This window comes from Delphinus delphis, chromosome 9, assembly GCF_949987515.2.
Source record: "Delphinus delphis chromosome 9, mDelDel1.2, whole genome shotgun sequence".
Classification (NCBI taxonomy): domain Eukaryota; kingdom Metazoa; phylum Chordata; class Mammalia; order Artiodactyla; family Delphinidae; genus Delphinus; species Delphinus delphis.
In genome coordinates, this window is record NC_082691.1 from 92625395 (window position 1) to 92638344 (window position 12950).

A 12950-nucleotide genomic window follows, 5' to 3' on the forward strand; every position below is an offset into this window, starting at 1 on the left:
ATAAATGAATAAAATAAAATAAAACTCAGAAGGCACCCACAGGCCCAAGGTCTCTACTGCAATCATCAGCACCTGAGAATTCTGCCTCAGTCTGGGAAGCAGCCCACCTAGAGTCAGAAATTAAGAATGGCAGAGCCGGAAGTACCCCCAGAGACCACGTAATCCAATGCCCCCATTTTACAGGGTGCTCGGTGCTGTCCCCAGCTACTCTGCGTCAGAGCCGAGGCTCCAGAGGACAGGTCTTCTGACCGCCACTGGCTCCCACCCACGGAACTGCCTGCCTTGCTAAAAAGAACCCGGGTCCTGAGCGCAGCACGCCGGGCTACTCCATTCCCACTCCCACGCGGATGCCACAGGCCGGATTCCAGCAACAGGCACCACTGCCAAACACAAAGACTTACCTTGGAAACTCAGCTCGTAGTTTTGTGAACCCGCCTGAAATGGCACAATTCCCCTGCGACAGGATAGAAACAGAGACTCCAGGTATGAAGAGTCGACGTTTGAAATGTGCTCATTGTCTTTCTAATTAAAAAAAAAAAAAAAAAGGTAAAGACTTCAGGGTAGGCTTTTAAGAAATTTCTACTATGATATTTTATATAACTTTATTTTAGCCGTGGGATTTGAACTGGAATGCACCCTGCCTTTCAAATCAGACTGCCAAGTTTCCTGGGTGGGACCACGTCACACCCTTCTGTAGTCTCCACCGCGGGGCTGAGAGCACGCTCTACACTGCAGAAACTGACCATACCCTTGGTGGAGGCCTGAAAAACAAAGCTCTTTGCAAGTCTTTTACACCTTCCATAAAATATGACTCAAGTGTACAGAGCAACTGGTACCCAACGTGCAGACATGATGTCTAACAGAATCCAACATCCTGCCATGAAGTAGAACATCACAGCTATCAGCCCATCACACGATGAGAAAGCACAGTTTAAAGCTGCTATGAAGGCATGTAAAACTCCAATAGGTGTACTGCTGTCCAAATGAGAGTGACCTAGCCCTTCTCCTCCGGCTATAATGAAAGGGGCACCCCCAAAATGGAACGATATAATCTCCAGCCTCAAGGCACATATGATGGGTCTGAACACCAGAAAGGGAAGTAAAGGGAAGTGTGTCATCCTAGCAAGGGGGCAGACTAGGCCACCATTCCATTGTCCCCACCCTATGTCAGGGATGACAGATCAGATATAAGCCCCCAAGAGCAGGGGTTCCCAATATCTAATGGTAAGGAGTTCTTGTTCCTCGTGATCTAGAATGGAAGATGACAGCAAGATCCTGTTGGCAGCCGGTGGTGGGCAGGGGCTCCCAGTCCCTTTAATGACAGGCCAGACTCTGCAGGCTTCCGCTACATCCATCGCATTCCCCTTCCCTAATGGAAATGTCTGCAGGATGTAAAGGGGGAGAACCAGAACGAAAGCTTCCAAGGAAGGCGTCCCAGATAGAGAGGTCTCTTAGCCTGGAGAAGAACATGGTGGCACAGGAAAACTGGGTTCAAGTATTTGCACACAGTGCAAAGCAGGAATAAACTTGATGTGTTTCTGGAGGTAGAACCAGGACAAATGGGAGGAAGGAACAAGAAGGCTAACTTCAGCAGAACTTTCTGAACTACAGTCATGAACAATTACGTCATACCACAACGATGTTCGTTGCAACGGCTGCTGGGACATGTATCGGGATGATTGTAAAAGAGACTGCCATCCAGGGTGGGCAGCAGGAAACTGAGTTTCCATGATTAGATGATTCGCTGGGAAACCGTATGCCTTCCTCAGACCCCAAAGAATGGCTTAAGTGGGCAAACACCTGCGAGCAAGGGTGGGGGAAGGCAGCCATCACCTCTCGGCACCCTGGATTTTTTGGGGTTTTCTTTGTTTGTGCTTTTTTTTTTTTTTTTGGCTGTACCACGCAGCTTGCAGCATCTTAGTTCCCTGACCAGGGACTGAACCCATGTCCTCAGCAGTGAAAGTGCAGCATCCTACCACTGGACCACTGGGCCCTGGGTACCCTGGTTTGATGACTTGAATCTCTGCCTTAATTTCCCATCCCCAAAGTCCTGTACCCCTCAACTGCCTGCTCAGCTCTGCAGAACCCTGTTCCTGGCTGGAAGGAATCTGCAAACTCTAGGTCAAAGCCTTTCAAACTTGAATGTAAATGCAGATCACCCAGATCTTGTTACAATTTGCATAATGATTCAGGGGAAGTGGGGGAAGAGTTCTGGAGCCTGCATTTTTTTAAAGTTAATTAATTAATTTTATTTTTGGCTGCATTGGGTCTTCGTTGCTGCAAGCGGGCTTTCTCTAGTTGTGGCGAGCTGGGGCTACTCTTCCTTGCGGTGCACAGGCTTCTCATTGCCGTGGCTTCTCTTGTTGCGGAGCACGGGCTCGAGGTGTGTGGGCTCAGTAGTTGTGGCTCGCAGGCTTAGTTGCTCTAGAGCACAGGCTCAGTAGTTGTGGCGCACGGGCTCAGTTGCTCCGCAGCACGTGGGATCTTCCCGGATCAGGGATCAAACCCGTGCCCACTGCATTGGCAGGCGGGTTCCTAACCACTGTGCCACCAGGGAAGCCCCAGAGCCTGCATTTTGAACATCTCCCAGATGACACTGACATTGCTGGTCTGCGGACCTGACTTTGACCAGCAAGGCTTTAGGGTCCATGTCAGCCATATTCACTAGAACTTTCTTTGACAATGGAAATTTCTCTGTGTTGTCCTATACGGTAGCCACGAGCCACATGTGGCTGCTGGGACAGCTGCTGGTAGAGCACTTAAAGTGTGACTAGTGTGACAACAACTGATTCTTAATTTTATTTAAGTTTAATTAAGTTTAAAATTAAATAGCCCCAGAGACATTGCTTTGGGAAAGATCCCCAGTGTTCTTCTTCCTTGCTGCAAGTAATAAATCTTTCCTTCTCTGGGGGGGAAAAAAAAAAATTAAATAGCCACATATGGCTAGTGGTTGGCATACCGGACAGAACGAGGCCATTAAGTCAGTGTCTGAGCATCTGCACAGCCTCTCATGGTTCACGGGGACATTCCTCTGGCTCTGCCCTCACTGTACTCCAGTTCTGAATGGGTGAGTGAATGAATGAATGAATGGTAGAGGCTTCAATTATGCATTCTCCCAGAAGACTTGAATTTATACCTCAGTTTCAGTTACCAGGTCTCGGCTTTTGTCTTGTGCCTACATGTTTGCCTTGATCTCGGCTTTCTAGAGCTATGGCTTGCCCTTGTCCTGGGCAATTCCCTCAGGTCATGGACTCCTGCCCCAAAAGGCCAGCTTTCACAGCTACTAAGCTCGGCTATCTGCTGGTAAACATCTTGAGGGTCTGGATCTGCACCCCCTGACTGATGCAAAGCCCATGACTGCTACCTGGCTCTGCCCTCCAGTCACTCCTGCTGTAACTCCATCCTGCACCATTGCTGCCCACCGTCCTCTCCTGGTCCACCATCCATGTAGGTACAAGTCCTGGTTAAGCACCTGAACTGCCATATATCAATTTTACCTTCCAGAGGGTTCACTGTCAAACATATGCATCTACCCTTTGTTGGCAAAAGTTTCTATTTCTCCCAGTTCCTACCAGAGAGGTTCCTAACCCGGAAATCTCAGTTGCCCAACTCTTTTTTTTTTTTTTTAACATCTTCATTGGAGTATAATTGCTTTACAATAGTGTGTTAGTTTCTGCTTTATAACAAAGTGAATCAGCTATACATATATGCGCAACTCTTATTAAAAATTCAGTTGCAAGAAATAAAAGCTGTAGGGCTCCGTCTGAAAGCTATTCAGTCCACTCTTTTCTCTAAATATTCTAACCTGTACACTGGATCAAACCAGGTCATCAAACAGCTGTAAACTTGGACCATAATACATAATACACTGAACTATGAAAGAAACCAGGCTGCAACTTATGTTTGTGTTTCAGATCTCCCGGTACCACCATTTTTATTTTACTTGGATGACCAGCAAGGAAAACACCAAACCCAGGGCCTGTTTTCCCATCCTTCCTTTCTTTTTTTTTTTTTTTTTTCTTTTATAACAGAAGTGCCCACTCAATTTATATAATGATGGGTCTAACTAATATGAGACAGTAAGAGTTTATTCACATTCTCAAAGAACACATTCCATTTCTTACAACAGACAAGTGCCACAGATTCAATGACTATAACGTTTTTTGTGTTCGTAGGTAGAAAGTTACATTCTAGAACTGTGCATTTAACACAGACTGAATATCCCAGGGAGAACTTCATATTAAAGAAGTTTTATCAGGAAGTTTCTTGATGTTTTACTAGGGGACATGAGTGACAGAACCTGTGTAAATTTAAATATGATCTTTTACCCCTTAAAGTTCCTTTTGGTCTCTGGGATCATGATGTCACTAGAATACAAATATTTTCTAACCCTTCTCCCCTATCTTACTGAAAATTGCAAGTATTTGACATAAGAACCATTGAGACCTATAGTTTACTATTTTAATTTCATTTCGTTTCGTTTCGTTTTATTTAATTATTTAATAACCAAGGCTAAAGAATTTGAGTTTATAATTTCTATTTCCACAGGCACCTCACGGAATCACCTTTATGGAACTGCACTTTGACACCATCTTCGGCTTAAATATAAGAAGAGCCCGTACGAAGCTAAATATCACAGGGGTTTTCACGCCGAGGTGCTTGACAGGTCACCGCAGGAGGGGAAAGCAAAGAGCCCTGAGCCCCGTCCTCTTTGCACAGGGCACCTCTGCTTCACCCTAGTTCGCTCATTTAGGTTCTGTGAAAGATTGTTTGATAGCATGTATCTGCCGCTAAGACCACTGGGAAACCGCCATGTACTGCACGGATGGTGGGACCAAGGTTGAGGACCTCACTCACCACAGCACACAAGGTCCCCTCTGTGTGGCCCCGTAGGAGACCCTTTTCTCAGGCCTCACTAACAGAGAAAAAGCCGTGCTTCTCCTGAGTAACTGGAATGGTCTTTTCATGGAGGCACAGGGGACCATATAACATAGTGTTTCTTTGCTTGCTTTGACAGCTAGGGAGCGCAGAGCCATATGTGTAGCCCGTCCACTTCTAACCCTAGAGAATCCGACGCTGGCATTTCCTCGTCCCTACTTTGGCTTCATTTCCATCTCTTGCTTTTCTTTTCTCTTTCTCATCACTCTGATTTCATTGCCTACTTAAGCTCACTCCCTCCCTCCCTCTCTCTCTAATCCTATGAACCAAAGGAAAGAAAGGATACTAGACAGAAGCTCTGCTTATCTAAACTTCTCTCCCGAGAGGCATGGACATATATGCACCACCAAACGTAAAATAGATAGCTAGTGGGAAGCAGCTGCATAGCACAGGGAGATCAGCTCGGTGCCTTGTGACCACCTAGAGGGGTGGGATAGGGAGGGTGGGAGGGAGACGTAAGAAGGAGGAGATATGGGGATGTATGTATATGTATAACTGATTCACTGTTATAAAGCAGAAACTAACACACCACTGTAAAGTAATTCTACTCCAATAAAGATATTTTAAAAAATTAAATTAAATTAAATTAAAAAAAATAAACTTCTCTCCCTTTACTATGTCCCTGTGCGGGTAAGTCTAGAATCTTCTAGTCCATCTGAATCCAGACTCTGACTGCATCCTAGTAACCATCTATATCAGTCTTCTGATTTCTCAGTCCTGCCTCCTCTTCTGGCTGAAAGCAGTAGTCTCTGTACATTTACGTACTAGTACATAGAAAGCTAGCTCAAGGTTCCAGCCCAGGCCCCGATAGCAAGGAAAGAAGGATATTGGCTGGCTCATGGATCAAGGAGTTCCTTAAAAATAATTGTAATTTTTTATGATGCAATCGGAGTCCATGCTTGCTGGGCATCATGTAAAAAAGCACCACTTCCTCTACCATGTCCATGCTCCACGGGGAACCACGTGGGTGTCAGACACTGTACTACTAGTTTCTTCTGAAGTTGGCAAGTTTATACAAGAGCGTCCACAAGGAGGAATGGTACTCACCTTCTCTCCATATTGAACCCATTTGTCATATCCATTTCTCCAGTACCAAATCCATTTTGTGGTGAAGAGAGAACCGGCCGGCATTGTGACAGAGGAAGGCGTGGAGAGACGTCGGATGGGTTTATAATCACAAGTCATCTTCTGGAAACTGATTTTATAATTTCCAATAGAAATGCTGAGAGGGAAAAGTTTAGTGTTAACAAAATGCTTCACTGAAACAGAATGCTTCTGTTTTCTACACTCTGGTCTTCCCTAATAAGAGGATAGAATTAAACCTTGAGAGCTGAAAGGGATCTTTGAATTTCCCTTATACAGCTTTCGGTCTTACACATAAAAAAAAAACTGAACTACAGAGAGGTAATGTAACCTGCCTGCCCCACATATTCAACGGTGTCACAGAATGTGTTCTTCCCTCAAAAAATATCCCCCATAGACAACTGTGCCCACACAAAACAATGGATTGGCTCAATGTTTGTTAGAAAGTCAGTTAGAAACTCACAGTAGGTCAGTTTTTTTCAATTATTATTCAAATAGTTATCAAAGTGTGGTCCAAGACCTTTTCGGGAGCCAGCAAGGTCACAGTTATTTTCATAATGATATTAAGACATCACCTGTCTTTTTCACCTTCATACCCTCACAGGTGCACAATGGAGTTTTCCAGAGGCTACATGATGTTTGATTTCACAATAAAGAGATTTGCAAAAATATATAACAATTTCAGTCTTCTCAGTGAATTTGGTTTTGTTTTGTTTTGGAAAAGTTATTTTTATAGTTTTACTTATATACAGTTATATATGCATATAACTGTATATAAGTTAGATATATAATTATCAAAAAATGTTATGTTAACATGAATGAGTTTATTGTTATTTTTAATGTATCAGTAAATATTTAATTTTTCTCAGTTGTGATTTTTAATATGGTAAATATAAATAGCTATAATCCACATAAACGGAAGTTCTTTGGGATCCTCTATACATTTTAAGACTATATAGGGCTCCTGAGACCAAAAAGTTTAAGAGTTACTGCTCTATGAAACACCTCCTAGCTCAGTGATATTCAACCAGGAGCGATTTTGTGACCCAGGGAACATTTGACAATATCGAAAAACGTTTTTGTTTATCACAACTGGCATGCAGTGGGTGGAAGCCAGGAAATGATGCTAAACTGCCCTCCCCCCCCCGAACAAATAATTATCTGGTCCCAAAAGTCAATAGCGCTAAGGTTGAAAAACACTGCTTCAGATATACCTGGGGGGAGAAATACAGCTAGAAGCAAAACAGCTGACGCCACCCTCTAGTGGCAAAAGGTTGCAACACAGAATCTCCACCAAAAATTCACTAAATTTGCAGACGACGACACATCCATATTTTTTCCCCCAAAGAATGTCCTTGTAAAACAGGATGCAGCTTATAAATATGGTCATGGGTGGTATCACCCATATCAGCCCTAATAGAAGCAGAAATATAAGGTAGCCTCTTAGAAACCTCCAGGGTAGAGGAAATAGCGAACACAGAGGAAGGTATAAAATGCTAAAGTATACAACAAAATCCTGCCCTAGAACGATATGAAATGACTCAAATCATTTTCTCAAACTATGAAATTAAGTCAAAGCTCTTCTGAGCTCATCATTTAGTACTTGTAATAGTCCTACGATGAGCTGATAGGAATACAAACCGACCAACGCATTGTGTTGTTCTGCGGGACACACGGACAAATATTAACTAAACACATATTTGTGTCCCTGTTTATTTCACCTGAGTTAGCAAATACTCCCAGAGTCCCTTGTAATAGCCAGGCTCTGAGTGACTTCAAACCTGCCCCACTTATGTATTTTTCTTCATTAACTCAGCAGGCATTTGCCATTTTTATCTCAAGAGTTAACCTGAATGGGATTCTGAAGGAAAACTGCTTTTTCTTCTTCCCATAAGCATAGCACTGGGCTTTCTTCTGATGATATTGTGCATCTCACAAGCCAGACCGGCCACCAACTTACTTGCAGACTTGGGGGTCACAGAAGGCCTTCTCAATATCCTCCATGAACGGGAGGTCCATCCAGATGTTTTCCAGTAACATCTGCCACCGGTAGGGCAGGTGGAAGTGAACTTTGTTGCACCTCTCTAAAAAGACAGAAAAGAAGTCTCAGCGATTCGGCCAAGTTCACTGCTGACTCTCCCCATCCTTTCACGGCCCACCTTTCCCATCCTGCCCTGCAGGCACATTTCCCAGCTACACCTGTGCTCATGCTGGCCCCTACCTGCATTGCCCCAAACTCCAGGTTCCATTATTACCCATGGAGACTCATCAGAAAACAAAATTCTCTGCTCCCCAAAAAGCCATGTTACCCACATGGAAATCTGAGATCATTATAAATTTACAGTTACCCTTTCTGCACCCCACACGTGGATTTACTGAGACAAACTGCTCTCCAGCATAGGCAACTGCTTTTGTGTTTCCTTGAAGCCCTGACCTAAAATTCATCTCTCCCAGAAGAATTCCCTCACTAATCTCGTGCTCTTCTGAACTGACTTGTGTTTTGTATTCCCTCAGCCAGTGCTCGGGACTCAGTTTGTTCTTTATTTACGTATTTACTCATTTTACGCAGTTTTCTAATTTGTGCATGTTTTGTTTGTTTGTTTTTGGCCGCACCGCGCAGCTTGTGGGATCTCAGTTCCCCGACCAGGGATGGAACCCGGGCCCCCGGCAGTGAGAGTGCAGAGTCCTAACCACTGCCAGGGAGCCAGGGAGCTCCCAAATTTGTGGCTGTTTTGATGCCCCATCTTAACAACAAACTCACTGAAAAAAGGCCTGCATCATTGTTTAGCTTACTTCTCCCTTGCTTCACTGGCAGAGGGCTGGGCATGAAAAAGATGACCATTCAATGAATGCTTGCTGAAGAATGAATTAATGTTAGAAGTCCATAATACAGGAGTACAGAAAACAGTTCTATTTTTCACAATTTGCATTATGTTTCAACCGTTTTGAAATGTCTAAAAGATGTGTTACTACTTTAGAATAAAAAGAGGCAGGCTTAGACATCACAAGGAAATCCAGAGTGGCACTGCCTGGGATTTGGCTGACTCGAAAAGTATAACCTTCCTCACACCCATTAGAACGGCTGCTATAAACAAACAAACAAACAAATTAACAAGTGTTGGCAAGGATGTGGAGAAACTGCAACCCTCGTGCATTGCTGGTGAAAATATAAAATGCTACAGCCGCTATGGAAAACTGTGTGGCAGTTCCTCAAAAACTTAAACATACATTTACCATATAATCCAGCAATTCCACTCGTGGGTATATACCCAAAAGAACTGAAAGCAAATCTCAAACAGTTACTTGTACACCTGTGTTCATAGCAGCATTATACACAACAGCCAAAGGTAGAAGCAACTCAAGCGCCCATCAATGGATGAATGGATAAACAAAATGTGATAGAATACAACGGAATAGTATTCAGCCTTAAAAAGGAAGGAAATTCTCACAACAGCTACAACATGGATAAACCTTGAGGACACTGTACTAAGTGAAATAAGCCAGTGTCTGAAAAAGACAAATACTGTGTGAGTTCATTCATACGAGGGTCGTAGAGAAGTCATACTTATAGACAGAAACCAAAATGGCGGCTGCCAGGGGCTTCCCTGCCAGAAGTGGGAAAGGAGGAGTTGTTGTTTAATGGGTACAGAGTCTCAGTTTTACAAGATAAAAAGAATTCTGGAGATTGGTTGTGCAACAATACGAATGAACCCTACTGAGCTGTACACTTAAAAATATTTAAGATGGTAAAATCTGTTATGTGTATTTTACCATAATTAAAAAGAAAATATTTTAAAGTTAAAGATTTTTGATTTAAGGAACGCAGGGCAGAATCTCCTCTTCAGACACAAGGTGAATGCGTCCGAGACCACTAAGTAATCAAGCAAATGAATCAGACATGATGCCTAGGCCTGGGGTGGAGGCATGAAAGGGAAAGAGCGGTGTAAGAGTGAGAGGGCAGCTCTGTGTCCCAAGCAGCCCCGTGGGAAACATTTCTGCAGGAATCCTGGTGGGAGGCAACAGTGTGGACAGGGGTGGCTCATTGACTGCAACGACACACAAGATGTCGGTCGTGTAGAGCACGGGTCCCTCAGTACACACATTGAGGGGCAACTAGAGCCCACGGCCCAGAAGAGAGGCAATGCCTAAATCACGACAGGACACAAACTTTGAAAATGTGTCTGCTAGGATACTTTTGTTTGCTTTTTGTGTGCAGAAAGATGGGTCCCTGAGTAAGCGTAAGAGATCACCTAAAACTGAATTGTAAAAGGAGAACGCATAATATCATGCAGTGGTGAAGTGGGTGGTTTGTGCATCTGCGAAATGGGTTAACAACAGAACCTAGGGTTGATGTGAAGTTTAAAGGAGATGAATGTAAGATTCTTAGCATTGCACCTGACACACAGTACACAGGAAATGTTAGCCATATTACTATTAATAAAGTTTCTGCTTCTAGAAAGTCCTTAAGTAAGTTACTCACTAAGTTGACAACCCTTATACAGATGGTCAAGACAAATTTCGTTTGAGCCATGTTCATCCCTCGTAGAACATTCGGTACTCGCAACGTCAGATACGGAATCTACAAAACAAAAGAGGATGCATGTATGCTGACCCTAATATTTAAACCGAAAATCAAGATATCTGGCCTTACAGTGGGGAAGCATATCTGAAATGGGGGCCACGTTCAAGAAAATGCTTATGATTCATGTACTGCTGCTAATGAGAGCCCAGACATGAAAGCAAACATGAACATCTGGGGCACCTGAGAGTTATGTTTATTTCTTAAACCACAGTTGAACTATTCCTATTCTGAATAAATGTAGCACTTATTCTATACAGTTCTAGGGTTGGTCCTTCCATCTTCATATGTCAATCTCCTCATCAGAAGTGCTCCTTAACCAAAACCCCTTTGCCCTTTAATACTGCTAAGGGACATGCAAAGAGAAACCACTAGCCCTAGCTGCTGTGCTGCAGACATGAGACATGGGGCCCCTCTCTGTCCCTCAGTGACTCACACAGAGCCCAGCCCGAGCCCTTGTTGTAATCTCGCTGGCAGGGGGAACAGACATTTGAGCAGAGTTCCGACCATGGGTCCCTTAGGCTGCAGGTCTGTTGCTTAAGGAAGGTGTAAAATGAGGGAGCCTGGGCAGAGTGAGTGCCGCTCTGTGTCGGGGCAGTGGTCTCCCCATGTGTGGGCGGAACCTGGCTTGTCAGCCTCTGACTTTCAGAGCGTAACACGTCTTTCTCCCCACTGACTGCCGACATGAAGCCCAAACTAGTGGCATCAGTTTTACCTACATCGGTAGTTTCATCTATCACTTTACTAGAGCCATTTGGGGGCACTGTGGACAGACTAGCCCAGAATGTCTCCTCTGTGTGTTTACCATTAACAAAGGCCGTGGCCCCATCGTTGGCAGCTGTCATTTGGCCAGCGGGCTGCAGATGGCTGCGAGTCACTCCGGTGTCCTGACCCCTAGGTAAAGATTTTTCTCTCTGCCTACTGGCTGTGGTTTTATGATTTAACAATCTCATGGAAGTGGCATCTGTAGCCATATCATCGACGTTATTATTAAAAAGCGGGAAATGCTGGCTGTCTTGATTCCCACGTCTGCCCTCCGTGTTCACGCAGTCCGAGGAAAGGATGGCCGTGCTCTTTCTGGTGGTGACGGTTTCAGGTATCTGTGGAGAACCAAGAGGCGAGAAGGAGACAGCCTGACTGGAAGAAAACAAACTCTCTCTACCAGTGTCTTGGTCATTCTGCCAGGATGCAGGGCCCTTCCACTTGGGAGATGATGTCGAATCAAAAGTGACGTAAGTATTGCTGTGATTCCCATAGAAAAGATCCTCTGGACTGCCATTCTCTGCAAACCTCTGGCTTGCTCCCCCTTGACCGGTTCCTCCAAGATTGGACGCCGCAGACGAGCCTGAGGAAGGCGGAGGGCACTCCTGACTTCCCAAGTGCGTGAACTTGTGGGCAAGATCCTTGACAGGCCCATCGTCCGGGGGAGACCCGCGGCCGGTGGGATCTGGACTGGGGGGGCAGGACCTCTGGGCAGAAGCTGCAGCAGATGGAAAAGAGTCCCCGCTGCCCCGGTCTCTGCTCTTGCTTCTGCCTCTGTGTGCCGCGTCTCTGCGATGTGAAGGAGGAGCTGGGAAAGAAAAACCAAACAACGGAAGTTGGTGTTAACGTGACTAACTTCCCTGCCCTGTTCCGCCTCAGCTTCTCCAGGTTTGCTATCGAAGTTCTATCAAATTACTTTTGTGTGAAAATCTCGAGAAGGTGCTTATGACAATGCAGGAATCTGTCACCCTGCCAGCCCTGCAGAAAACACCACCTATGACCTAGGATAAAGGTCGAACTGACGCTGGCTCTGCTTGGCTTCTCTCGTGGGACTTAGATGTAGCCCCCAAATGCCCACACTCTTAGATGGGGCTGTCCACAATTCTCTAGTTCAAGTCACTCACCGCTAGGGTAAATGGAGAGACAGACGAGTACAAATCAGGGAGGAGTTCCCCGAAATCATTTAGAGTTTGCCCATATTGTGATACAGGTGTACCTAAGTTACGGATTCATGACACATAAAACAACAACAACAAAAGAAACTACAACAGAGGTCTGATTTCACTGAAGCTTGAGAATTTTCCAGAGTTGTTCATCCAGCCCCCCAAATGCCCAAGCTTAAATGAGTAATAGCTAAAAAAGAAAAATTGGCCTCTCTCTAGAAACGTGGTAAGTCACACCCCCGGGAAGCAGACAGGAGGGAGGGGGGTGAGCATGTGTGTTCGTGAGTACGTACAAAGTGCGGTGTGCATGCGTGTGATGTTTATAAGTGGGGTGTGCTGTGCTGGGTGTGTGTGCATGCATGAAGTGTGTGCATGTGTGTGTGTGATAGGCACGTGTGGTATACATGTGACGGGTGTGTGTGTGT

General features: G+C 44.8%; 1 protein-coding gene across 1 annotated transcript in view; it reads right to left on the bottom strand.

The window, feature by feature from the left end:
* The window catches only part of ZC3HAV1 (zinc finger CCCH-type containing, antiviral 1), a 67345-nt gene that overhangs the window by 19051 nt on the left and 35344 nt on the right, over positions 1-12950 (bottom strand). The window contains exons 4-8 of the mRNA XM_060020969.1: positions 11406-12170; positions 10502-10600; positions 7982-8105; positions 5986-6160; positions 402-522 (exon numbers count right to left, since the gene is read on the bottom strand). Coding sequence (XP_059876952.1) covers positions 402-522; positions 5986-6160; positions 7982-8105; positions 10502-10600; positions 11406-12170 — 1284 coding nt within the window. The remainder of the gene's footprint in view (positions 1-401; positions 523-5985; positions 6161-7981; positions 8106-10501; positions 10601-11405; positions 12171-12950) is intronic.